The 26,796-nt window shown below is 42.8% G+C and overlaps 1 protein-coding gene across 6 annotated transcripts; it reads left to right on the plus strand.

Annotated features, from left to right (window-relative positions):
• Positions 1–4,766: 4,766 nt before the first annotated feature.
• Positions 4,767–26,796, plus strand: UPF3A (UPF3A regulator of nonsense mediated mRNA decay). 6 transcript variants are annotated; one of them, XM_037131005.2, is made up of 10 exons: positions 4,767–5,269; positions 6,548–6,654; positions 8,144–8,250; positions 10,176–10,274; positions 10,390–10,500; positions 15,585–15,640; positions 15,730–15,876; positions 20,788–20,948; positions 22,686–22,983; positions 25,821–26,796. In XM_037131005.2, exons 1-10 carry the CDS (start codon positions 5,063–5,065, stop codon positions 25,971–25,973), a joined length of 1,446 nt encoding a protein of 481 aa, XP_036986900.2. In that variant the 5' UTR covers positions 4,767–5,062; the 3' UTR covers positions 25,974–26,796. The 6 variants fall into 6 exon arrangements, with proteins under 6 accessions (XP_036986900.2, XP_036986898.2, XP_036986901.2 ...); XM_037131003.2 differs by having other exon boundaries at positions 4,768–5,269; positions 15,730–15,888; XM_037131006.2 differs by lacking the exon at positions 22,686–22,983 and having other exon boundaries at positions 4,772–5,269; positions 15,730–15,888; positions 25,821–25,965.

Consider the following 26,796-nt stretch of genomic DNA (forward strand, 5'->3'; position numbering starts at 1 on the left):
AAATCCAGGAAGCTCAGAGAGTCCCAAAGAAGTTGGACCCAAGAAGGAACACACCAAGGCACATCATAATTATATTAGCCAAGATTAAAATGAAGGAGAGAATTCTAGAAGCAGCAAGAGCTAAGGGGACAGTCACCTACAAAGGAGTTCCCATCAGACTGTCAGATGATTTCTCAAAAGAGACCTTACAGGCAAGAAGGGGCTGGAAAGTATTCCAAGTCATGAAATCCAAAGACCTACAACCAAGATTGCTCTATCCAGCAAAGCTTTCATTTAGAATGGAAGGGCAGATAAAGTGTTTCTCAGATAAGATCAAATTCAAGGAGTTCATCACCACCAAGCCCTTATTATATGAAATGTTAAAGGGACTTATCTAAGAAAAAGAAGATAAAAAAGATGAACAGTGAAAGGACAGCAAACTCACAGTTATTAAGAACCACACCTAAAACAAAAGCAATTTAAGAGGACAGCTAGATCAGAAGCAGAACCATAGAAATGGAGATCACATGGAGGGTTAGCAACAGGGGAGTGGGAGGAGGAGAAGGGGGGAGAAGGTACAGAAAATAAATAGCATAAATGGCAGGTAGAAAATAGACAGGGGGAGGGAAGAATAGTAGGGGAAATATAGAATCCAAAGAACTTGAGACGTCATAAACTAAAGGGGGGGAATGGTGGGAGAGGGCGTGCAGGGTAGAGGGGAATGAAGGGGGGAATAGGATAACTGTAATGGCATAATCAATAAAATATATTTTTTAAAAAAGCCTGTGACTAACACTAAATTCTTCTGGAAAGTGATTTTCAGAGTCCGGTTGAAACTGAAACACTCATTCACTATCCACTTTTCCTTATGCAGATGGATGGAGGGAAATGGCAAAAAAAAAAAAACAAAATCAAAAGGACTGCAAGAGGCGGCCTGAGAGGAAGAATCTGCTGAGATGCTTGTAAATAGCCCTATAACTAGTTGCTGTTTTTAAATCTGATGGAAGGGAAAGTCTCTGCTCTTTCTCCCAAGCCTAGACCTAGTTGGGGGTTGTGCTGTGTGGGATGGGCTTGTGTTTTCACAGTGTGCCTCTCGTTGCATGGATTTGTGCTAGTGGCTGGTGGGAAACCTAGCGTTCTTCCCCGGTCCACATTCCAGATAGTCCTCACACAGGTCTTTTTTATGGTGAGTGCTCTTGTGGCTCTTAATTGCTCGACCCATGCCGATGAGATTGCATCAAATGCTTGGGAGAGAGAGCAACACTCCTACTTACTAATGAAGGTGCAGATGCAAAGTGGCCGCAAGAGAGGGTGACCTTGGAAGAAGTCCCTTTTTCTCCGAAATCCAGTACACCCTACGACCTTACCAAAAAGCACTTAGTGTCGTCTGCCCTTACCTGAGCTGATGCGTGCACTCCAACCAAGTTGGTGTGTTGTCCACAAAGATGGCTTGCAGCCCTGGGTCCCTGTTTTGAGCGCCAGATGATGCAGTCCCCAGCCGGTGGTGTCCACAGTGTCATGGATACAATGAACAAATTTACATGGACTACCAAAGTCCTGTGGAGCAAAAGGGACAGCACAACCACTCTCTGAGACAGAGAGTGCCCTGACCCTTCCTTGCCTGGAGAGGCTTTGACTGTTTTTTAATAGCATAAATTAAAGACAGTTTTCGTTCATTATGCTCAGGTTTGCTTTAGGTGATTACTTTTTACAGATAACAAAGGCAAGGATGTTACTGATTACTTCTTACAGATTAACAAAGAAAAAAATGTTGCAAATGCAAGGGAACAATAAGAGTGATTGATCTGGTTACACTCTGTCCTTGGGAGAATTAGCACAGACTTTGGGAAGTTACTTCAAAGCTATGCAGTAATCATTTGGTGCTTCAACTCAGGGTGAGGGAGTTTTAGCAAGAGGAAGCCTCAGAGCAGCCTAGGTACAATGCAGGCCTGGTTTCCCATGGGAAAGCTGATCTGTGGATTTGGCTCCTGTGTGCTGACTTGTGCCTCCTGGTTTTCTGATAGGGCTAGGCTACATTTGCCATTGCCAGGTGAACCAGTCCCCTACAGCCTGCAACAAGCAGAACGCCTGAGAATGTTGAACATATACAGGATGCAATCACCAAAGATTAGCATCTGACAATGTGAGAACTAAAAGGTAATCCAGGGTTCCAAAAACTACTGTGTCAGAAATTTTGATGCAGAATCTTGGCATGAAATTTGGCAAAATTCGTTCTGCAGCTTCTGCTACCAGAGCAGAAGGAACATCCTATGGCAGTTGCTAATGAATTGATTCAAACTACCACCAATGAACCAGATTTCCTCAAGAAGGTCATAACCAGAGATGAATGGTGTGGGTCTATGGCTATGATTCCAAAATGAAGACCCAGTCATCCCAATGAAAGTTACCTGGTTCTCCGTACTCAAAGAAGGTTGGGAAAGTTACATCAAGATCAAGACCATATTAACTGTTTTTTGAGAGGGAAGGTGTTGTCCACCATGAGTACACCCCTCCAGCTCAAATAATGAATGAGTAAGGAGTACTAATTCAATGTCTGCTGGTTGAGAGATGCATTACAATAAAAACAGCTGCAGCTATGAGCAGCTTCATTGTGGCAACATGCCCACTCATGCATCACGTTTCATGCAGAGTTTTTTTTTGTGAAATATCAAATTACCCATGTGACTTAGTTCCCCTACAGCCCAGATTTGGTACCCTGTGACTTCTGGCTTTTCTGAAAACAAAAGTCACCTTTGAGAGGGAAGTGATTTCAGACCATTGATGAGATTCAGGAAAATATGATGGGACAGGCTAATGGGATGCCAACAAAGGATTTTGCTGTTTTGGACAGTGGAAGAGATGCCGGGAGAACTGTGAGGTTCTAAGGAGCCTACTTTGAAGGACACTGAGGCATCATTGTATTATGTTCAATGTTTCTTGTATCTTCTTCAATAGATGTCTCTACTTTTCACAGTACATAGATGAATACTTTCTGAACAGACCTTGCACAGATCCAACAAACAATCAGTACCTATAAGTGCCAGCTGCAGGCCTGAGTTGGGAACACAGAGGTAGATGTACTTCCTGCTTAAGTGAGGTTTTGGGTTGTAGGGCATAACCTTCATCCTTCATACTAGTTACATAATGTAGTTAACTAGTTAATGGAGCTATGCTCAAGATTCTGAGGCATCTCAAATGAAGCCAGGTTGGTTGGAACTTGGATGGACTGACAGGGCTTCATAGCATAACATGTAGCTTTGTAGTGGTGGGGTTAAAGTATGGACATGAGAAAAATCACAAGGTGTTGTGTCTGATTGGGCTTATTGAGAACCTCAGGTCAGGAGTTCTTTTCTCTGATAGTTTTGGTGTTATTTAGTTGAGTAATAAAAGGGGGGGGTCCCTTGGAGCAAGAGTGCTTCAGTAAGAATAGAAGTGAGGTGTGAGACTTATGATCCTTTTTATTATCTAGAAACATCACTAAAGAACTAAAATTAGATACTGTTAGATCGTTTAATCTGAATTATATTTAGAAATTGGAGTGAAGACCTGCAAATAAATGGAGAGCAGTTTTTTAGAAAGATTATCCAAATATGTGCTTTGTATTCAAAGACTGCTGAAATATGCACATTTTTCAAATGAATGGTTTTCATGTTTTTCACCATCAGCCCACTCTCTCCTACTTCTCATTCACTATGCATTATAAGAACTTGTCTGGCAACCATATTTTCATTTTTATCACAGATAAGACAGAGCTTCTGATCAGCATAACTAGGCTTGCTGTACCAACTTTATTTGAGACAAAAAAGAACACTGGATCTATTAATAGTTTGTGCCACTTTATAGTACTAAAACTGTCTGTAGTGGGATACCTTCAGACTTACAAGATGTTCACAGATATTTAGCGGTTCAAGGATAAAGTACTGAATTGCATAAGCCTAGATTTACTTCTATTATCAGCCAGCGGTTCCCTTGACCTTCTAATGCCTCAGTTACTCTACTCTCTAGTTTCTTTTTTTGTACTTGATGTTCTTGGGGGAAAGTGCTATGAATGAAAAGTATACCCAATGTGCATAAAGAAAAAATAGAAAATCATGAAAACACATGACTTTTAAAAATGAAGAACTTCCATATATAAATTATGATAACCTAAAGTGTTACTGCCTGTATGTAAATGAAAAATAAATATGAACCTCGCTTGGTTGCTGTCCTATTGAGAGCCCCCCAAAAGTTCAGTAAAAATTACACTTGAAAACTTTAAGTCCTGTTTTGTGAACATTGTGTGTCTGAGCTGTTGGTTACTCTATTCCAGCCTGAACACCATCCAAACAGTAGTAAATGTTCACAACTGAGCTAAGGACAGCTGAAACGACCTTTTGTATCAGCCATTTATGCTCTCAACTCCGGTGCATTTACTTTATTCCATGTAGGAAAGCCGATTTGTGCTGTTCTTCAGTCACCTGGCTTTTCATAAGTGGAATTGCTATTCTCTGGTGAAATGTTCAGATTTCCTTGAAAAATAGTAACTAAATAGTTTATTAAGCACGTATGTAACGTTTAGCCAAAGGGCAAGAAGCTCTTCTCTGTGGGAAACAGATTCAGCCCTGCAGCATTATTATAGGCCCCTACTGGAACCAAACGTCCTCTGGTCTGGTATTTCCCGGTGACTGCTGACGGCTTTTCTGCCCCGAGGCCCTGTGAAATCCAGGCAGCAGGAGAGCAAGGGCAGCCCGGCATCTCACCCCCTCCTCCCCTGCCCCAGACCGCTGCTTCCGGTGACCAAACGCCTCCGCGCTGGCGGCACCTTGCGCTGGCGGAGGTGTGGATGTTCACGCTGCTGGGCTCCCAGACTTTACGCTCCTGATACCGGCCCGCCGCAAGCCCACTGATCCCCGCGTGGTTCCAATCCCGTGTGAGGGTGTGGCTTCGTAGATCTTGGGCAAGGAACTTGGGCAAGGACCAGGGATAGGTCAGCGGACGGTGTTTGAACTGAGGGGGCGGGGGCGACCGTGGGGGCCTCGGCCTTCCAGTTCTCGCGAAGTTTAAGCCCAGGCAGGAGGCGGTCGTTGGTCCGCTGAGGTGCGGAATGCGCTCGGAAAAGGAGGGGGCCGGAGGCCCCGGGGTGGCCGTTGCTGTGCGGGGCCAGAGCGGGAGGGAGAGGACTTCGGCTGTGGAAGTTCAGTTCCGCCGGGAGTCTCCACGGAGAGAGGCAGGGGCACCGCCAGCCTCGTCCTCCAGTTGCGGGGGCAGCGCAGGCAAACCTCGCGAGGAGAAGAGGGCTGTTCTGAGCAAGGTGGGTCTGAGACCAGAAACTGGGGTGATGTGGTGGGCGGAGGCGGGGTAAGGATGGCGCGATGCTGGCACACTTCAAAAAAGGTGGAAGGTCCAGCCCAGCGTGGAATGGGGCGAGAACAGGTGGTGCCTGCAAACTCCGGAAAATAGGAAAATAGTAGCGATCCGAGCGGGGAAGGACGCCGGGTGGGCGAAGGTGGGTGGGTGCAGGAAACACTTGCTAGAGAGGAAGAGAGTTTTCGGCGAAAAATGGTGGTGCGCGCCAAAAGCGAGAGTATGGTCCTCACTAAGGCGGAGGCGGGGTAAGAATTGGAGATGTGGGCGTAAGTCACGTTTCTGACCGTGGTGGAGGCGGGGCAATGGGAAGGGCGGGATGTACGAGGCCCAGGGGTGGATTGGAGGTGGAGGGGCGGGACTCAGACTGGCGCATTCACGGGCCGGTGGGCGGGGCCACTAGTGGCGTAGCGTATCAGCACCTCGGACAGCATCCACGCAGCCCTGTCCAGAGCACCTCGCGACACCAGGGACAGTTTTCGGCGCACTCTGACGTTTTCTTTTCTGATTGGGGAGAAAGAAAATTTCAGCCTCCAGAGGTGGACATTAGGGCAGAGATGCTGGGCTCACCAGCTAGGCGTACTAGCTGTCCAAACTCTCGAGGACCTGGGCTTGAGGGGGCACGAAAGCGGGGTGGTGCGGCTAGGTGAAGATCCTCTAAGGTCCAGAGAAGCTGGAAGGTGGAGAGCCTGGAAAGCCTGATGGCGTGGTGGGAGAGGGTTTGCAGTGTAGACACTGTGGGCTTGAGGCGAAAGGTGTCCACTGCAGGTGGAGTTCCTCTTGGCAGTAAGAACAAATGCACCATTGGTTTTCTACTGCTGGTAAAAACATTCCGACGTACACACATTCCTTGCGTGGGTCTTACTTTCTAATGTGGCCTAGCATGCAGGAGAGTGTAGGAGAAGGCATTATTTTTTACCTTGAGATCAGATGTGCCAACAGATGCCTGGTAGTAATGAAATAATTACATGAAAAAGAACTGCTATGCACAGCCTTTTCTGACTTCACAGATCCCTTTTCAGTTATTCAGCCTTCGTTACCCTTTTGGCAGCCATGTTCTCATGTATGTTTTCCTGAACCTTTTCTAAAATGTGTGTTTCTGCTGGATTCCTGGTTTAGCTTTCCCTCTGAGCATAAACACAGGTCACCAAACATTGAAATAATTAAAGCTTAACACTTAACACAGTAATAGTGAAACAAAACCCAGCCAGCGTCCTTTCCCCAGGTGGTTATCCGGCGCCTTCCTCCCAGCCTCACCAAGGAGCAGCTGGAAGAGCATCTGCACCCGCTCCCTGCACATGATTACTTTGAGTTCTTTACTGCGGATCTCAGGTGAGAAGTTGTTTGCCAACATTAAGAATCTGAGAGGCATTGTCACTTTCTGGCAAATTATTATAGATAACAGAAGACTTCTTTATTTCCATCTTATTTCCACATGTTCCCAAAAATCAGTGCAGCTCTTTAGTCCTGCAAGTTGTTTCTAAGTAGCCTAATCATTAAATCCCTCTAAAACAGATTTTACATATGCCTCTACTGACACCACTATGGTCTAAAAAATAAATAAAATGAAAACCCACCAGAGCAACTAACAACATATTATTTAATTTTTGTTTTTGGACATCAAGGAGCTTTATTTCATGTAGCTTTTTAACATGAGTAGTATTGAGATATAATAGAGTAAATTGAATAAATAATAGATGTTGAATTTTCATAACCTGATGAATTTTCAGAACTGAACATGCCCATGTAACTAACAATAGATAAAGAAACAGGGTATTCCGGACCCAAGAAGTGCCTTGTGGTCCCTTCCATAACTAACATTTAGACCCCACCCCACCCCGCCCCTCTCAAGTTGTATCTTTTTCAGTTCTCCTTTACAGCTTGGTATATAGATGACTCTAACAACACTTTTACTTTAAAACCTCCCTTGTATTAACAAAGACAGCACAGACCTTCAACTGGTGACAGTTCAACTGTGATTTAGTTAGTGATTTTTCACTATGTTTTTATGATTATTATCCTTTTTATGAGTTCTGAATGTGGTAGAAATAAAAACTTTCCTTTTGAATAAGTATATTGAAGTAAAATATGTTAATCTATTCAACAAAAAATACCACTAACAGGTAAGTATAGGTATGGTTAAAAAAACAAAGATGATTTTTCCAATAACCAAAATTTAGGAAAACTGGTACAGTTGATGGAGGACTGACACTGGACCCAGAGTGACTCAGCTGGGAATCCCAGTCCCACCCTTTCACTAACCGCAACCTCTGCAAATACCTAATTTCTCTGAGCCCCAGTGTTCTCATCTGTGAAATGGGGTTGAAAGTTCCTGCCTGCAAAGGAAATTGGCAGCTGTGAGAGAGCAGAGAAAGCCCTCGTTCTTCTGTGGACCCTGTGTGTACAATGTGCTGCAGTAACTACTTTTCTAATACCTGAAAGTGGTCCCTACATCAGTACAGAATCTTTTTTACAATATAACATTTCCTTCTCTGAAGGAATTGTAACTAGGTTGTATTGTAGCCAGGATGCATGGGAGGCATGACCTGTGAATAACCTCGCCTGAGAACCATGCAATAGAGAAAGTAACCTAAAGGATCTCTCCCAAGGCATTAAAAAGATCTAGTTAATGTTTTCTTTGTTTGTCTTTTTCTTTTTGCTAAAGAATATCCAGGCTGTTGTCATTTACTGAGAATCTATGAATCTTTTGCATAGAAGTTTTATCTGAAGTAGTTTGTTGTATCCAGACAAGGGAAAAAATGCAGAATTAAAGAAGTCATATATATTGCACTAACCATTCTTCTGTTATTTCTTATTTCAGTCTTTATCCTCATCTCTACTCAAGAGCATACATTAATTTTAGAAATCCTGATGACATTCTTCTTTTTAGAGATCGTTTTGATGGATATATCTTCATTGACAATAAAGGTTGGGTTATTGGCTTTTTAAACTTCTTGTTACAATCTTTATGTAAATTAATTGTTTTGCTGGAATATTTGAGAGTTTTAGTTAAAAAGATCTCATTACTAACCTACAGTGATGCATAAATTTATATCACGTTGCTATGATTGTATTGTGTGCTTTTGTTAAATAATTAAAATTACATGTAAATGAAAGAATCCTAGCAATTATGTAATAGTGACAACTTATATATATATTATCATTGGAGACTCAAGTTTGTCATATAAATGAGTAAATGAGTTTTCTGGATAAGTGAACTTTACTTTTTCACAAAAAAATATTTATTTATTTTTAGAGGGGGAAGGGAGAGAGAAAGAGAGGGAGAGAAACATCGATGTGTGGTTGCCTCTCACATCCCCCCTACTGGGAACCTGGCCTGCAACCGAGGCATGTGCCCTGACTGGGAATCAAACCGGTGACTCTTTGGTTTGCAGTTGGCACTCAGTGCACTGAGCCACACCAGCCAGGGCTGAACTTTACTTTTTTGTGTCTCCAAACTAAATTATTTTACCCATGGTTGATTAAAATTTTATAAAATATATTATTCACTTATATTAGAGTCTTCCTAAACAGTATTTTTCATGATGTACCATTTCTGGATAATGTCATGGAGGGAGGGAATTATAATACTAAACATCAGTTTTTGACTGTGTTTAATATTTAATAGCATTGTCTGCTGAGACTATGTAATCTACCTCTATCTAAATGGTTCCAATTTGCTACTTTTTGTGTCTCGCTCTTTGGTATTCTTTTTCCTTCTTTACTGTCAGACTGGCAGCCATTGCATTTGCTGCTATCATGTCTGTACACTTTTAACAGCAGATTATTTCCTGTGCATCTCTCACCAGCCAACCCTTTGCACTCCAGCCCACCCCCATACTGACAGGTGCTTTCTTCCCCTGCACTAAGGGGTCACAAACTAGAAAAGATGGTGAAAGGGCGGCTAGGCTGGGGCCACGGGATGTTTGCTGTGAGTGCAAGCAAGTTTAATGCTTGAACTATTTGATACTTGTGGTAAGTGCTCATTTAATCAGTAATTCATTCATCTGCCTTGTTCCCTGCCTTTTTAAAAATTGTGGTAAAAGCCCTGACTGGTGTACCTCAGTGAATTGACCATGGACCTGCAAACTAAGGGATCAAGGTTCAATTCCCAGTCAGGGCACATGCCTGGGTTGCAGGCCAGTTCCCAGCAGAGGACACACCAGAGGCAACCATACATCGATATTTTTTCCCTCTCTCCTTCCCCTCTAAAAATAAATGAATAAAATCTTTTTAAAAATTGTGGTAAAATACACATGATTTTACCATCACATTTTTTCAGTGTACAGTTCAGTAGTGTTAAGTATGATTGCATTGTTGTGCAACCAGTCTCCAGAACTCTTTTTATCTTGCAAATCTGAAATTCTGTACCCACTAAACAATAACTTGCACCATTTCTCCCTGTCCCTAGCCCTGGGCAACCACCCTTCTAGCTTCTGTTTCTATGAATTTAGATACCCTAGAAACCTCGTAGAAGTGGAATCATACAGGATGTGTTTTACTGACTGGCATAATGTTTTCATGGCCCACTAATGTAGCGTGTGTCTTCCAGGTAATAAGAGAATGACCTGGTCGCCAGGTAATAAGAGAATGATCATAGTCGCCTGGTCGTTCCTGGCAAGTCTAAAAGTGATTACTTGGTGGGTGTAGCACTGCAGAGGTTGAGTGTTCCATCTGTTGATCAAGCACATAGCAGACTCTCTTAGTGATCATTTCTGTGTGTATGTCCCCCCCACACACATTACAAAAAAATGAGTTGCTCGTGACTTTCGTTCTGAACACTAGATCATTCTTTTCCGAAATGAATATAGTACAACTTCAGAGTGATTTTTGCAATTTGTTTCTGGTTAAAGGCCTAGAATATCCCGCAGTGGTAGAGTTTGCTCCATTCCAGAAGATAGCCAAAAAGAAGCTAAAGAAAAAAGATGCCAAGACTGGAAGCATTGACAATGGTGAGTCCTTTTCCAAAGGCTAGATTCTGAAATTACCAAATTGAATACACTGATCAAAAAAAATTTCTTTCCTTTATATGGGGACGAATACATTTGTTTTCTTTTTAAATTACAGATCCAGAATATAAGAAGTTTTTAGAAACTTACTTTGTGGAGGAAGAAAAAACTAGTGCGAATCCTGAAACTCTTCTGGGAGACATAGAGGCAAAGACAAGAGAACTTATTGGTCTGTTTTGCTTATTTCTTTTCTTTACTTTATTGAGAGGTATTCATAGGGTATGTATTTACTTCTTGTTTTTCATAAAAAATTGATACTTGTGACAGGTTTGGCAGAAATGAAGAATATTTCCTAGTTTTGATGAAAGGATAGGAAGACGGTAGCTTGGGAAAATACTCCGAGTGTGTGGATGGGGGAGCTTCAGTTTTCAGTTACACTTACCCTGTTTCGAAGTCGTGACGAACAGACGGTAGAAAAGACATTTGAGTACTCTGTCCCTGGCTGTATTAGGGAAAGAGTGTTACATCTCAGGGTTGAAGTCAGTATCTTTTCAAAGACCAATCACGGAAACGAGATGCTTGGCTTCAGCATGAGGACATCTTGCTGCTATTCAAAAACATGTCCAGCTTCCTGAACAAGCCAAGTGAACGAGCAGATAAACCCAGCCAGAGCCCTGAATCTGTTCGAACCAGGTCTTCTGCCCTACGCCTGAAAGTGGTGTATTTTAGAACTGGTTGTCTCCAAGTAGCAGTCCCCCGAAACTCAAGAGGACTGAGTGAGAGTTTACCTTTTTCTGTGATCTGGCACCTTGCTGGTGGCTCCCAACATACCTGTACTTTTCCCTTTTCTGTCTTTCTCTACTCGGTTCCAGGCTGCCCCTCAAGGCCCAGTTCTCCATCCTCCACCTCCCTGTCTACCTCCTGCTCTCTCACAAAGAATTACACAATAGGATATTACACTGTTTATAGTTTATCTTATTTTTTCTAAAATATATTTTACTGATTATACTGTTACAGTTGTCTCAGTTTTTCCCCCTTCGCCCCTCTCGGCCCAATACCCCTTTCCTTCCAGCAGTCCCTCTCTTGCTTCATGTTCATGGATCGTGCATATAAGTTCTTTGGCTTCTACATTCCCTATAATATTCTTTTTTTAAAAAAAGATTTTATTTATTTTAAAGATTTATTTATTTTTTTAGACAGAAGGGAAGGGAAGGAGAAAGAGGGAGAGAAACATCGATGTGTGGTTTCGTCTTCCACAACACCTAGTGGGGACCTGGCCCACAACCTAAGCATGTACCCTGACTGGGAATTGAACCCGTGACCCTTTGGTTCACAGCCTGGTGCTCAATCCACTGAGCCACCCCAGCCAGGGCTCCTATACTGTTCTTAACATTCCCTTGTCTATTTTATACCTACCAGTTATGCTTCTTAATCCCTTCACCTTTTCCCATATTCTCCCCCATCCCCCTCCCCCCTCCCAGCTGATAACCCTCCATAAGATCTCCATATCTATGATTCTGTTCCTGTTGTGCTTGTTTGCTTATTTTGTTTTTTTAGATTCACTTGTTAATAGTTGTGATTTTGTTGCCATTTTAATGCTTATAGTTTTGATTTTCTTTTTCTTAAGTAAGTCCCTTTAACATTTCATGTAATAATGGCTTTAGCTTTACCTTGTCTGGGAATCACTTTATCTTTCGCTTGCATTATAAATGATAGCTTTGTGGGATAGACCTAGGTTGTAGGTCCTTGCTTTTCATCACTTTGAATACTTCTTGCCAGTTCCTTCTAGCCTACAAAGTTTCCTTTTAGAAATCCGCTGACAGTCTATGGAAACTCCTTTGAAGATCACTCTCTGCTTTTCTCATGCTGCTTTTAAGATTCTCTCTTTATCTTCAACCTTTGGCATTTTAATTATGATGTGTTTTGGTACGGTCCATTTTGGGTACAGTCTTGTTTGGGACTCTCAGTGCTTCCTGGGCTTGTATGTCTATTTTCTCCGCCAGATTGAGGAGGTTTTCCTTCATTGTTTTTTCAAACAAGTTTTCAATTTATTGCTCTTCCTCTTCTTCTGGCACCTCCATGATTTGGATATTGGTATGTTTGGCAATATCCCAGAGGGTCCTTATACTGTTCTCATTTTTTAAAATTCTTTTTTGTTCTTGCTGTTCTGGTTGAATGTTTATTTCTTCCTTATATTCCAAATAGTTCATTTGAATCCTGGCTTCCTCCCCTCCACTAATGGTTCCCTGTAGATTTTTATTTTACTTACTATAATCATTTCTTCCTTTATGTTGTTGCCATACTCAGTGAGTTCTTTGAGCATCCCGATCAGCGTTATTTTGAACTCATCATCTTATTTGTTTATCTCTGTTTCATTTAGTTCTTTTTCTGAAGTTTTGTTCTGTTCTTTCATTTGGCCATATTTCTTTGTCTCCTCAATTTGGCAGGCTTCCTGTGTTTGTTTCTTTGTATTAGTAGAGCTGCTTTGACTCCATGTCTTAGTAGTGCGACCTATTGTAGAAAAGGCACCTGTAAATTGTGTGGGGTGGAGCCTTAGTGGCAACCGGCTTCACCAGTTTGTGGCTCTGTGAGGGGGGATGGGCTCAGAGTGGGGACTGTGCCTCTGCCTGGCTTCTGGAGGTTTGCCTGTCACTTGCCCCATTTCTAGTCATTTCACCCACTTTCTCTATTCACTTGGCACCCTTCTAGCTGTTGCCATGGTGCTGAATCGCAGAGTGGATGGGTTTGTATATGTTCTGAGTCCATGTGGGCTCTTTAAATGGAGTCTCCTTAAAATATGGCTGTTTATTCCGCCACCCCAACCCCCACTGCTTTTTATAACCAGAAGTTATGGGGATTTATCTTCCTGATGCTGGAACCCTGGGTGGTGCCATCTGGTCTGGGGCTGAGATCACTTGTTCCCAAAGGTATCCCTCCCAATTAAAAAAAAAGAAAGATTTTATTTACTTATTTTTAGAGAGAGGGGGAAGGGAGGCAGAAAGAGAGGGAGAGAAACCTTGATGTGTATGAGCTACATTGATTGGCTGCCTCTCACATGCCTCCTACTGGGGACTTAGGTAGCAACCGAGGCACGTGCCCCGAAGGGAATCGAACCAGCGACCTTTCCGTTTGCAGACCAGCACTCATTCCACTGAGCCACACCAACCAGGGCTTCCTCTCAATTTTTCTCCACCGTTCATTCCACCACCGAGGCCACCTCTTTTCCCGTCTCCATGACTCCACCCCTTCTACCAGTCTGGATGAATGTGACTTCTTCAAATCCTTGGTTGTTGGACTTCCATAGAACTTGATTTTCTGACGGTTCTGGCTGTTACTTGTTTCGAGGTCTATTTGTAATTGTTTCTGTGGTTGTGCGAGGAGGCAAAGCATGTCTACCTACACCTCCATCGTGACTAGAAGTCCATAATTTACCTTATTTTCCCCTTTTCCTGCATAAACTCTCTTCTCATTTGCCTCTCCACTTCCCCTCCCAGCGGGGAGATATAGAGCCACTATATTTCTGTCTTTGTAGACCAGCACATAGTAAGTACATTGCTTGGACAAGTTTAGGTATTCAGTAAATGTTTGTTAAATAAATTAATAAGAAAGGTTAACTTTATTAAAGTATTCTTAGTCCAAAAAAGAAGTTTTATGTCGTATAGTGGCCGCTTTAATATGTAGCTCAAAGGATTTTTAATCACTAAAGTAAATACTTACTCAGATGTACTTAGGATGCATTGCTCTTTTTTATTCAGGACATTCTGACCGGGTACTGACTCTGAACCTGGGCATGGGGACAGAACATGAACAGGACCCACAAGGCCTCTGCCCTTCTAGTGGGCCTGGCTGTGGTACACACAGGCAGAAATCATCAGTCTTAAAGCCAGGCACTTCCTTATGTGATACATGGCACAGTAGGGAAGTGGGTTAATGAGATACAGAGAAAGGCCTCTCTGAGCCTGTATCTGAGCTGAGACCAGCTGTGCTAAGGGATGCCAGAAGAGGGAACTCCAGGTGCAAGGTCTGGAAGCTGGCACTTTTGGCTGTAGGAGCAGGATGGGTGCTTGTGTGATTGGCACATGGTGGACAAGGAGCAGAGTGGCTAGAGAGGCAGGTGGGCCCATCATGCCAGGCTTGGGGATAAGAGCTTTGGATTTTATTTATGGAACACCCACACCCACTGAGGGAGAGACATGGTCTGATTTATTTTCCCCATCACTCTGTTTCTTCTATACATGATGGATTATGGGTGCCAGGAGGAGAGGCTAGGCTGTCACATGAAAGCTGACGATCCACTTTGAATTGGTGGAGACATTTATTCCTGAGTAGTTGGTAATCTTTAGGTCAGCAGTGCCATATGGAGTTATTTTCTAAACTTTTACCTTTGGTTACTCTGATTTATGGAGCATATATTGTAAGAAATTGTAAGAGCTCTGGCTAGTGTGGCTCAGTGGATTGAAACTGAAAGTTTGCTGGTTCGATTCCCAGTCAGGGCACATGCCTCTGTTGCAGGCCAGGTCCCCAGTAGGGAATGCGCAAGAGGGAACCACACATTGATGTTTCACACTTTGCTGTTTCTCTCCTCCATTCCCCTCTCTAAAACAAAAGGTAATTAAATCAAATCTCTAAAATACACCTATCCTTTAAAAAAAAAGAAAGAAAATATAAGAACTCTCATTGCTTAAAACTGTTGTGAAGCCCTGGCTGGTGTAGCTCAGTGGATTGAGCGCGGACCCACGAGCCAAAGAATTGTGGTTTGATTCCCAGTCAGGGCACATGCCTGGATTGCAGGCTAGTTCCCAGCAGGGGGTGCATGAGAGGCAACCACACATTGGTATTTCTCTCCCTCTCCCCTTCCCTTCCCCTCTAAAGATAAATAAATAAAATCTTAAAAAAACAGGTTTTAAAAAAACCTGTTGTGTAGAGAGCCAAAAAAGAAGAAATTGCCAGAATATGTGTTGAATCAAAGTGAATATATAAGCGTTATGTAATGATATAAGCTATCTGCGAAATTACGCATATATAACATTTGGGAAGTTTAATGCATTGTACTCATTTTGCTTCTTTGCTTTTATACCATCTTTTTGAGTAATCTATGACACCTTTAAGAATCAGGAATTAAATGTCTGCTGTGTAAAATTGTCAGTATTTCCAAATTACTTGATTTTATAGTGATGGAATCGAATCCCTCAAAATACAATGTATGCTTATGTAAATGTAAAAACGATAGTGTTCTTGCATTAATTATTTTAAAGATTATATTAAAAACAAGGAAAGAAATCTCATTTTTGAAATACGATGTTTTTATTGTAGCTAGAAGAACCACACCTCTTTTGGAATACATTAAAAATAGGAAATTAGAAAAGCAGGTACGTCCAACCTTTTACTTGATGGGTATCCTGCCCATTTCTGCCGCATCCATGCTGACAGGTCCTACACATACTTTCCACCTCTTTAGAGAATTCGAGAAGAAAAGCGAGAAGAGCGAAGGCGAAGGGAGTTGGAAAAGAAACGCATACGCGAAGAAGAAAAAAGAAAGCGGAGAGAAGAAGAAAAATGTAAGAGAAGAGAAACAGAAAAACAAAAGAAAACTGCGGAGAAAGAAGTAAGGATTAAGGTAATTTGGAGGAGACCTTTCATTTCTTTTCCAAAAGTAGGTCTGCTTTCCGAATTATGCCTTTTAAGTATTTTAGCTTTCTAGAAGAAAAAGAACATTTTCAATTTGTCTAGTTTTTTTTTTAATTTTCGTTTCCTTTCTCTGTTCCATAGTAGTAGTTCTCCAACTTCCCTGAGGCCTGCAGTTTCCGTGGGCTTTCTGTGTTTGGGGGGGCTGAGGGGGTAGATGTGTGGAGGGGACCAGCCCCCCGGAGCTGAGGGGCGCGTCCCCCAGAGGAGCCCCACATTTCGGTGTCGGTATTGTAGACTGGGACCCTGTTTACATTTTCCTCTAACAAAAGGATTTCCTGACTGAAAAATACACGTTTGAAAACCACTGGCTCAGTGTATACTGGCCTTGCTAGATGAAGGCTGATTCGTAGAACTGGGTTTCTCGCAGAATGGTGCTTACATCTCTTGCCCAATTTCTCCTTTGCCTGATATACTAATTTAGGAAAATGGTTTCATGTATAGAGGAACTTTTCTCCGTGTAAAATATGTTATCCTAAATCGGAGTCAGCCCTTAACATGCTTCTTCCCTTACTCCAGGAAGGGTATAAGGTGCCTTATTGGGATTCATTAAAATTGTGTGATATAAAGAAAAAACCAAAGGTCAGTACTTGGGGGAAGAGAGAGAATAGGAAGGGAAAGGATGAGGAAGCGATCACAGTTGCCATCATTGCACCATAGATTAGTTTTTAAAAAAATATATTTTATTTATTTATTTTTAGAGAGGGGAAGGGAGGGAGACAGAGGAAGAGAAACTTCAATGTGTTATTGCCTCTTGTACGCCCCCCCGCACCAGGGACTGAACTCACAACCTAGCCATGTGCCCCAACTAGGAATTGAACCCATGACCCTTGGGTTCACAGGCTGGCACTCAATCCACTGAGACAGACCGGCCGGGGCAAGATTAGTTTCTGATACTCTTGGCAGTCAGAAACAGAAAAGTTAATAAGAAACAAAGTTTTCATTTTTTGTGGAGAGAAAACATGCCAGGGTTTCCAGGGAAGCAATGCTTTTTCTGTGCCTTTGCTTCTACAAGTTTCTCCTGTATTGGGTGTACTAACAATGGAGGGAACAATTTCTTAACAGTATTCCTACAAAAACAGATCAGCACTTGTATCAGTCAGGACTGCTTAGGTTATGCTGCAGTTAACAAACAGTCTCAAAATCTCACTGGTTTTGTAAAACTCAAGTTCTGTTCCAGTTCGTGTCACTTGTCCATTGCGCATTACCCATTGTAGCCACCTAGTGACCTGGCTGATGGAGGCTCCATCTTAGCATTTGTTTCTAAAATCTTCATAACAAGGTGGGGAACGTGTAATACAGCAGATTGCATACTGGTCCTTAAACCTTCCACATGGAAATGGCTCACTGCTCTGCCCACATTTCACTGTCCAAAAGCACATGACCCCCCCAATCTCAAATAACAAATAAAACGAAACCTCGATATTACAGGAAGTGTCATTGTCATTGTAGAAATTCAGCTCTGTCATGGCCAGAGACAAAGTAGGTGTACATTTAATGCAAATTTTATGGTCACAGGTATGCAAATATTGCCCAACCTTTTAATTTTACTTTCCAGACAAAGAGTAGTAGCTCACTCAGTGCCTAATGCTGTACATTCTCAAAAGCACTTTTGTCAACAGCTTTGAGAGTTTTTCAGGAAGAATCACTGAAACTTGTAACTTAAAATTTCAACTATAATTTTAAGTAAGACTGCAACTATTTGAAGTATAGCATTTTACTTTTTCAGTTTGGAGAATGAAATTAAAATCCAAAATAAGTGAAAGAAGTAAAAATGAATTTAAGTCAGTAAAGTAAATGTAGGATCCTTCCTATAGAAAAAAGAAATCAGCACTTAAGCACAGTGAGAGAAAGAGTTAGTCTTGTCCAGATCTGGGAGAACAAAATCTCAGCGGCAGGGTAGACCCAGAGCGTGAGGAGTTCACAGCTTCTGGCCTTTGGAGTGTCTGGAGTTCTGACCAAAGAGTATCTGACCCAGGTTTACAAGTTTAGCCATTAATAAGCATCCTTGCTCAGTTTGAGGGCCTCTGACTTATGAATGGTTTGGAGCATTAAAAAACAAAACCCTGAAAAACAAAGTTGGTGAAGAAATGCCAAACAAATTTGTATCAATAGCCTAAAAGTAGAATGGCAGAGAGATGTGCTCACGGCTATTTTTCGCAATGAAGACAAATGGGATACAAGTCAAGACAGCCCAGCAGCTTTTTGTTTCCCTGTGAGGACTAAAACTAAGCAGTGAGCTTAGGTTGAAGAAGGAGCTTAGGGTACCAACGTTACAAATAAAGTTCCTGAAAATATAAATTATATAGGACAGATTACATTATCTAAAAAGTCTTGTGTGATCTTTTGCAAGAAGCTCTTTAAAAACAGATGTGTGTCTCTGAGACCTGGTTACAGGCACGTAGAAGGAGCACGGATGAGGCTGGAGGGAAACTCTCTAGAAGGGGCAGCTGCTTCCCCCACCTCTGTCATGTGCCCCTGGCTCACCCCTCCCTCCCTCCCTCCCTCCCTCCCTCCCTCCGCCAGGCTAATTTCACCTGAGGTTTCTGCTTGCTTTTCTCTACAGTGAGCTCTTCCCTAAGACGTACGCCTTCTCATAAGTGACTTCTCGTTGTCTGGCCTCTGTTCCTGTCTTATTTTCACAGAGGCCTTCCCTGCCCGCTCTGAGAAACCACCCCTCCTCTTCCTCTCACCCTACATCTTTCTGTCCTTTTATTTGGGTCGTATCACTTCACACCACCTGAGGTTATCTCGTTCGCGGCATTCCGTTTTTGTCACTGCGTACACCAGTCTTCTACCTCATAGCCACCACTGCCAAGCTAGAATGTCAAGTGTGAGTTCCGTAATGGTGGGCACTTGTCTCTTATTCACAGCCACATTCCTAGCACCTAGTACAGTATCTATTTCCCTGGTTCCTGGCACACAGTCTTACAGCCCTTGTAATCTCCATGGAGTGATAAGGTGTCTTCTGTGCAATAATGCAGTGACAGTGGCTGATACCCCGGAGAGCTTCGGGTGGGAGCTGGTCACCAGAAACACAAGGCATTGTTAGAGGGTTGGAACTTTCAGCTCCACCCCCTGACCTCCAGAGGGGAGTGGTGCTGGAGATGAGGTCAGTCACCAAGTGGCCAGTGATGTAATCAGTCCTGTGTAATGGAGCCTCTACGGAAGTCCCTATACTGTGGGGTTTGGAGAGCATCCAAGCTGGTGAACAGATTTAGGTGCCAGGAAGGTGGTGTCCCTGCAGTGGGTGTAGGAGCTCAAAATCATTCCCTGTTCCTTGCCCTGTGCATTGCTCCCATTTGGCTGTGCTGGAGTTGTGTCCGTTATAATAAACCAGTAGTAATGAGTGAAATGCTCTCCTGAGTTCCATGAATCAGTCTCATTCAGGAATCTCCTGAATTTGTAGCCATTCAGTTAGAAGTACCAGTGACAAGCTGGGATTTTTGACTGGCATCTGAAGTGGGGACAGTCTTGTGGGATCTGACGTTAATTCTGGGTAGATAGTGTCAGAACTGAATTGAATCACAGCGCAGCAGCCCATGTTGGAGGGTTGGGGAAGTGGTGTTTGAAAAGCCACCATGCACCGGGTTTCAGAAGTATCGCGAGTAAAAACAGTTTGTAGGTGCACAGATTATTTGTCAGATGGATGGGTGGAAACACATACTACTGCACTTCCAGACTGCCTTCAGTTGCATTTATTAGAAGCACATATTTCTTTTGTTATTAAAAAAAGGTTGATAGTTAAATGTTTGAAAGAAAAATGTTTAAATTTACATATCCCACATAGACGGAATAACAGTGTACACACAGGTAACATAACGCATACCCTTGATGAGAAGCAGCATTAGCATTTGGCCTTACATCAGAGGCTCCCAGCCTCCAGGTGGCAGACTGGTACCCGTCTGTGACCTGTTAGGAACCAGGCTGCTGGGGCAGGAGGTGAGCTTGAATGTAGTGTGCGTGAACCATCCTGAAACCATTCCCCGCCCACCCTGGTCCCTGGAAAAACTGTCTTAAGAAACTGGTCCCTGGTGCCAAAAATGTTGGGGACCACTGCCTCACATTATATCTGTTTCTTTTTTTTATTGAACTCATTTAGTCCAAATGTATCTGCTTATAAATTGGTATACTTCAATTGAAAACATGTTTACTTTGTGAGTGAGAACAAAATTCTGAGAAGTAGATCTTCTATTTATGTTCTATAAACTGACTACCTGTGGTACCTAAATTTCAAAGAGAACTTATGTGGGGGCACTACCAGGGCAGAAGGCCCAAATAAAAGGCATATGAATGCACTATAGCACCCTGTTAAGTCTTTTCTAAGAAAGGGAATAGTGTTTTGAAAACTCTAAAACTATCCTAAAGGTCATTAATATAAAGCAACCTTTTTTAAAATGCCTTTTTCTTATTATAAAAGTAATACTTGCTTATTTTAGAAAAAACTAGAACCTGTAAGTAAAAGGAAAATCATTTCAGTTCTGCCACTTAAAAATAATCACTGTTAGCACAGTGTTGCAAGACTTCTAGACATTTTTCTGCATGTGTATCAACATAGAAGTAGAAATCAAGTCATTCTTTTTTGTAACATTCCTTTACTAATACAAACATTGAGCCATCACATTATCCCAAATCAATTTTCATACATACAAGATGTTTCATTGACTGAACGTTGCCCCAGATATTTAACCAAAAACCTGTTCATTGGACTTTTCTTATATTTTTTGCTATTCAAACATTTGGGCTCATATTGGTATATGTAATTATTTATTAAATGACCTCTTTTATTATACTCTTAAAATGGTATTTTACTAACATCATAATTTCTTAGCTTCTTAAGAAACCAGAAAAGGGAGAGGAAGCAGCCACTGAGAAACCAAAAGAACCAGGAGAGGAAGTTGATGCTGGAGACGGACACTGGGACGCGTGTCCTGGCTGTGCCGTCGGGAAGGCCAAGCCCTGGGACAGCCTGCCGGAGGAGCGCAGGGAAAAGTGAGCCCGCGCTTCCGCTTCTTTGACCACATTAAGCATCACAGGATTGTCATCAACTCATATATCCGTTGTCTCTTTGAGTGCATATATTTCACAGCATTCTTGGAATTCCTGAATGCTTGTCCACGTTTCTGTTTCTCTTTGGTCATGCTAGGGACTCGGTAAACCCACTCAGTCTGCAGCCTCAAGTCTGTCTTTGAACAGAGGAAATGCCCTTCTCTCATTCCCTTTGGGTTTCTGGTATTACACTTTATGTCTTCAGGATCTTCTTGCCAGTCTCTTTTCTATGTGATTTTTATCAGTTTGTAATTTTCCTGTATGTTTTGAGATATCTTGCCTATTTGATATTCCAGACCTCCTTCAATTTGTCTATGGAATTGTAACTTTGAGAGCTTAGTCTTTTAGGTGCTGAAAATCTTTTGTGCTAAAGAGGTAGAATTCTAAGTGCCCTAATTCCTTTGTTGGAGTTATCACCCCTCTGGTCCCATGGAATTTGACCCACAGCAATAGATCCTGGTGTTCTCCCAGCCCTGCCCCTCTCTCGCTGGGGGTCCTTTGGCACATAGATCTTTGCCTGCTCAGGACGTGAGCTCATGAAGGGAGCTTGGGCAGTGCTTCTCTGGGAACAAGACAGACATAGCAATCTCTGCATATAGTGTAGGGAAAGACCAGTGAGATGTCTGTCAAAAGATAGAGCCTTCATCCTGCCCCGACCATGGGTTTGGTGTTCCCCATAGTCAGTGGGCCACATCGACTCAGGATTCATGCATTGCCTTTGGACACTTGTAGAGCTTCCTGGAGGCTAGGGTTGCTCTGCTCCCAGGAGTGGCTCATAGTGGATTTGAGTTCAGATGTCAAGGTCATGGGATGAGGCTGCTTTTTGCCCAGGATCACAGTAATCTGGATGACTTACTACTGCGTTCTTTGCACACAGAGTTTTCTAAAGCTTTCTTTCCCTTTTTTGGGGGATTCTGGTTTATTGCTTTGTATGTAAAGTTAATTTATACATGACATCCCATCTGATTTGTTAGCATTGTGGTTTATGTTGCAGACATTTGTACTATTGCTGACACAACAGTGCCTTTTGTCATGTCTCAGGCACCAGTTCACGCTTTGCATACAGATCGTTTTGGTCCCAGCAGCCCTGCTTGCTTCTGTGTGCAGGGGTCAACAGGCGGCGTGTGAGGACTTTTGCCTGTGGTTCCTGGAGGGAAAGACTTTTGAGAACCAAATAAGTTAACCAGCTACTTACTTGTTTATTATTTATTTAATAGTTTGACATATACAAAAATATTATTAGATTTCAGTTAATTTTAGTTATGGGTGGAGCAGAAACTAAGCTGTATCAGCTCCGCCTCATGATTGATGCGCATTTGGGCTACTGGGAAAGTCACTCGACTGTGTGTTGTCTCGTCTACTTTATCTGCAGTGCGGGGGAGTGTATTTACTCTGGGGGGTCAGAGAATGTAGAAAATAATGTATATCTGGTACGTTAGCGTAGGACTTACTACGCATGTGTCACGCAGTTATAGCAGTGAACATTGTTAATACAATTTATTTGTCTTTTCAGTAGTATTTTAACTTAATGCCTGTGGTGTACCCATCGTGCAAAGTTGGCATAAAGAGATGGGCAGACTTACATGTTCCTGCCCTTTGTGGACTTATAGTCTGGAAGGGAAGACAGGTAATCGACAAGCAGTTTACATAGAGTTACTGATAATTTGTATTAAATCACAGGTCACAAAATGACAGTGAAAAAGAGCAAAAGGAAACAGAGAGAAAATTTCGAGAAAAAGAACTTGAGACACAAAAATACCACTTGGATGACAGCAGAAAGCTTAGAGGTCACTATGAGTTTGACAAGTTTTCGAGAAGAAACGAAGAAGAGATGAAATTGGGGAAAGGATTCACCTCAGACAGAGGGAAGGCAGGGAGCCAGGACCGGGGCGTCCCTGTGGAAGCAACAGAGAGACCAGGGAGGGGACAGAAGAGTGAGGATGGCCTGGCACTCAGAAGGGCGAGCGTGCGAAACAAGGTTCTTTTATTTATTTGACATAGTCTCTTATTCATGTGTCTGTGCTACAGTGTGAACTGTACGTCTGCAGGCTTATGGCTGCTTTTCCAAACAGAAATCCTTTTATTTCACCAAAAAAGGAAAATGTACATAGGAGTCTAAGGGACAGGATCACACCCTCGGACCGTGAGAGGCCCACCCGCACTGCATCCCGCGTTATCTTAGGGGTGCGCTGCCCCGAGCATCTATTTGCTGGAGCAGTGATCCTTGTCTACTTAGCGGGCACCAAGTGCTGGATGACAGATTGAAAGCTAGAACCAGCCATCATCATTTCGCCAGGAAAAAAATAAGTCCCCCCCCCCAAATATTTTATTTATTTATTATTATTATTTTTATTTTTAGAGAGAGGGGAAGGGAAGGAGAAAGAGAGGGAGAGAAACATTAACATGTGGTTGCCTCTCACATTGCCTCCAATGGGGACCAGCCTGCAACCCAGGCATATGCCCTGACTAGGAATCAAACCGTGACCCTTTGGTTTGCAGCCTGCACTCAATCCACTGAGCGACACCAGCCAGGGCAAAAAATAAGTTTTTATTTAACATAAAACTAGCACATTCACACCATTTGTTTGAGAATAAATAATGGTATATTATCAGATTTACGTCTAAGACAGTAAGGAAAATATTAATAATACTTCATGGGGCTTTCTTTTCCATTATTAACACAATGATGTGTTAATCATCAATGATGTGTTAATCAGTATTAACACAATGATTATTAATCACATCTGGTGATTAATGGACAATCAGATGGCTCTTAAACACCCAGAAGTTACATTTGCACAATCAACAAAGGACTGAGATTACCCACTTAGCCTGACAAACAGGTTTCCTTTCAGAAAATTGAGGTTGATTTGTATTCAGTTGTCACTGAGAAGCACTGTAACAGGGTCATCTCCCTTCCAGGGCCAGGCCCCATGAGGCCCTCAGTCCCCCGAAGCCTGCCCTCCCGGAGGGCCAACAAGACGGAGACCGAGGCTGCCCAGGCTGCAGGTCACACCCACCTCCAACCTTTTCTTGACCTGGCAGCCACTCCCTGTTCTGTCTCTGACCCTGTCATTCATTTCAGGAACACTAAATGGAAACAAGAATATGCCCCCTTTTGAGATTGGCTTTCTCACTCAGCATGAGATTGGTCAGGTCCATCCAAGTTCTATCTGGTGTCAGTGATACTGATTTTCTAAATGTTTGTGGTAAAGACCAGGGAGATCTTCAGAAAAACCTCACCCTTCTAGCTTCACCCTTGACTGATCAAGTCTGTATCGTAAAGGGTTTCTCGCGTTGCCTCAACCTTGGGTACACCAAGTACCCGCATGATCTCATTGGTGAGGGTTATTCTATGAACACTTGTTTTTCAGTTGCCTTTTTATTTAACGGGAGTGGGTGTTTGCACTGCTTTGGGTGTGGGAACTCACAATGACTCCATTCAATTAAGTCCCCAGTGTAGCGGTGATGAAGTGTTTTGTGCATAATAGCTCCTTTCTTACCAGGCCTGGCAGGTTATGACGTGCTTTTTTAAATCTTTATATTTTTTATTATTTAAATACTTTATATATTTATTTTCAGAGAGATGGGAAGGGAGGGAGAAAGAGAGGGAGAGAAACATCAGTGCATAGTAGCCTCCGGCACGCCCCCTACTGGGGACCTGGCCTGCAACCCTGCATGTGCCCTGACTGGGAATCAGTCCAGCAACCCTTTGGTTTGCAGGCTGCACTCAATCCACTGAGCCACACCAGCCAGGGCACTTTTAGAATCAGTTTTGAACTTCATGCACATCAGTGTTAAACCCTGGTGGAAAGCAGAGCTATGCCTGTTGGCCCAGGAGAATGGTGGTCAGTGAAGCCTGCATCTTGGCCAACACGGGTTCCGATCCATGGGACTTGCTGACCCCTTTCCCATGTTCTCATCGGCCAGGCTGACATTAAGAACATTCTGATAAACTCAGGTGGTGACTGTGAGGCCTCCACTAGGAGTGGGTAAGGGTGAAAGAAAGAGCAGTGGGACGTGCCCACCCAAGTTGCAGTGTCCTTGCACTCCAGGTGGCTGTGCAAAGATCAAGGCTGCTGCTCCACCGTCATACAGGCAGGGGAGGAAGGAGCACTGAGGCAAGAGGCTTCCTCCCCGGGCTCTAAGCTCCGCTGAGCTGGCGTGGGGTTGCTCCCTCCCCCTCCTTGAGCACTGGCTTCCCCAGAGTGGTTCCCACTGGGACAGCAATCCCAGCCTTCAGAACCACACTGTCCCTCCCAGATTTCACTGCTCTCGTGCCCAGGAACTATTTCACTGCCTTTTGTGAACTTTATTCAGTCTTCATTTTTGCTCCAACATATCTAACAGTTTAATAAGATGATGGGTTAGTAATTTCTATAAAGGGGACAGTTCAGGAATAATCCACTCAGAAATTGCTTGTTATGAATGTTAATAACTGTTCAGTACTCTAAAAGCTCTGAGAGGCAATGCCTCATTTTGCTTCAGACCTCGGGTTCACTGGCTGGCGAATTTAAGGCACCGAGATGTATGTGTTTGACCTGTCAGCTCTCAAACTGGGAGGAGAAGATGCTGTGTTGTACTATTTCCTCAGTGTTGTAGGTTTGAGCAGTAACATAGTAAACTCTTCTCACAGCTTTTTTTTTTTTTTGCCTTTAAATGCTTAGCTCTGGAATAGTGCTGTGAAAAAGGCTGATTTTTAGCTACAAGATATAGTCTTTAGGTAAATAAGATCTTCAGTCCCTAGAAATATAGATGTTGTTCCGTCCTGCATTGTCACCCTTTGAAGAGTGACCTACCCTTTTGTCCTGGCAGGACCGGCCATCCTTGCCGCTGTACCAGCCCGGAGCTCGCATGAGAGCACGCGAATGTGGTGGAAGATTCTCTGAGGAGGGTCGTGCTGGGAGGAGAGCTGAGGTAGAAGATTCGACAGGGGCTGGTTCCAAGAAGAGCAAAGAGGCGGAATGAGTCAGTGTGCATGCCATGGTTGTGACAAGGGTGAGCTCGCATTCCAAATTCCGTGGGTTGGAAATGTATACGTTGGTCCGGAATATAACCTGCGAGGTGAATGTACTCCTTACAAAGAAATTAGGAACTGGTGGCACAGAAACAGCCTTTTAACAAACTGAACAGAGCTTTACCATTTCTAGTGTAAATTACTGTGTACCATTTAGCCAAAACAGAGAAAGTATGACCAAAATAGTATGAATTCTGAAGCACTTCAGACGTGTTGTAGGAATAACTCACACCTTGTATTTTACACACCTGTAAGCAAATAATCTGTCGGGATCTGTACCTCATTTATGCTGCTTGTTGGTTTTCGATAAGCCAGTTTCTGGGAAGCTGGCGGCTCATTCCATTATCATCTTGGTAATCCCATCACTTACCCACCTTCTGTCCGGAGAGTCCAGGAAGCCTGCTGTGTGTAGTCCCTCCGATGGGAACCTAAACACTGTGTAAAGCTCAACAGCTTTAATTGTGGCCCTTTTACCAATTTGGCCACTGACTTGATGAAAATAGTTTCTTTTTATGGATGTGCTTATGGTTTATAGCCATTACGGTTTAAGAATTGCTAACATAAATGGTGTTATTTTGGGACATGAACAACAGCCTAGGCACAACATCTAGGATTTTTGTTTTTTGCAGTCTGAGGTAATTTTAAAGTGACTTTTTGAAACTTGCTGCCACTATGCATTCTAAAGTATCTTTTCCTTTTAGTGAAATTTTTAAATGTGCATGTATTTTCGGCATTGTGATTTGAACCATTAAATAAAAATTTTATCTGCTATGA

Source organism: Artibeus jamaicensis, unplaced genomic scaffold (assembly GCF_021234435.1).
Source record: "Artibeus jamaicensis isolate MK-2021 breed Jamaican fruit bat unplaced genomic scaffold, CSHL_Jam_final scaffold_833, whole genome shotgun sequence".
Lineage (NCBI taxonomy): Eukaryota > Metazoa > Chordata > Mammalia > Chiroptera > Phyllostomidae > Artibeus > Artibeus jamaicensis.

Bases quoted from the DNA above. Each gene is read 5' to 3' on its own strand.
- UPF3A (XM_037131003.2), top strand. From the start codon at position 5,063: ATGCGCTCGGAAAAGGAGGGGGCCGGAGGCCCCGGGGTGGCCGTTGCT. The intron at 6,655-8,143 runs GTGAGAAGTTGT...TTCTTATTTCAG, and splicing joins TTCTTTACTGCGGATCTCAG to TCTTTATCCTCATCTCTACT. The intron at 10,275-10,389 runs GTGAGTCCTTTT...TTTAAATTACAG, and splicing joins GACTGGAAGCATTGACAATG to ATCCAGAATATAAGAAGTTT.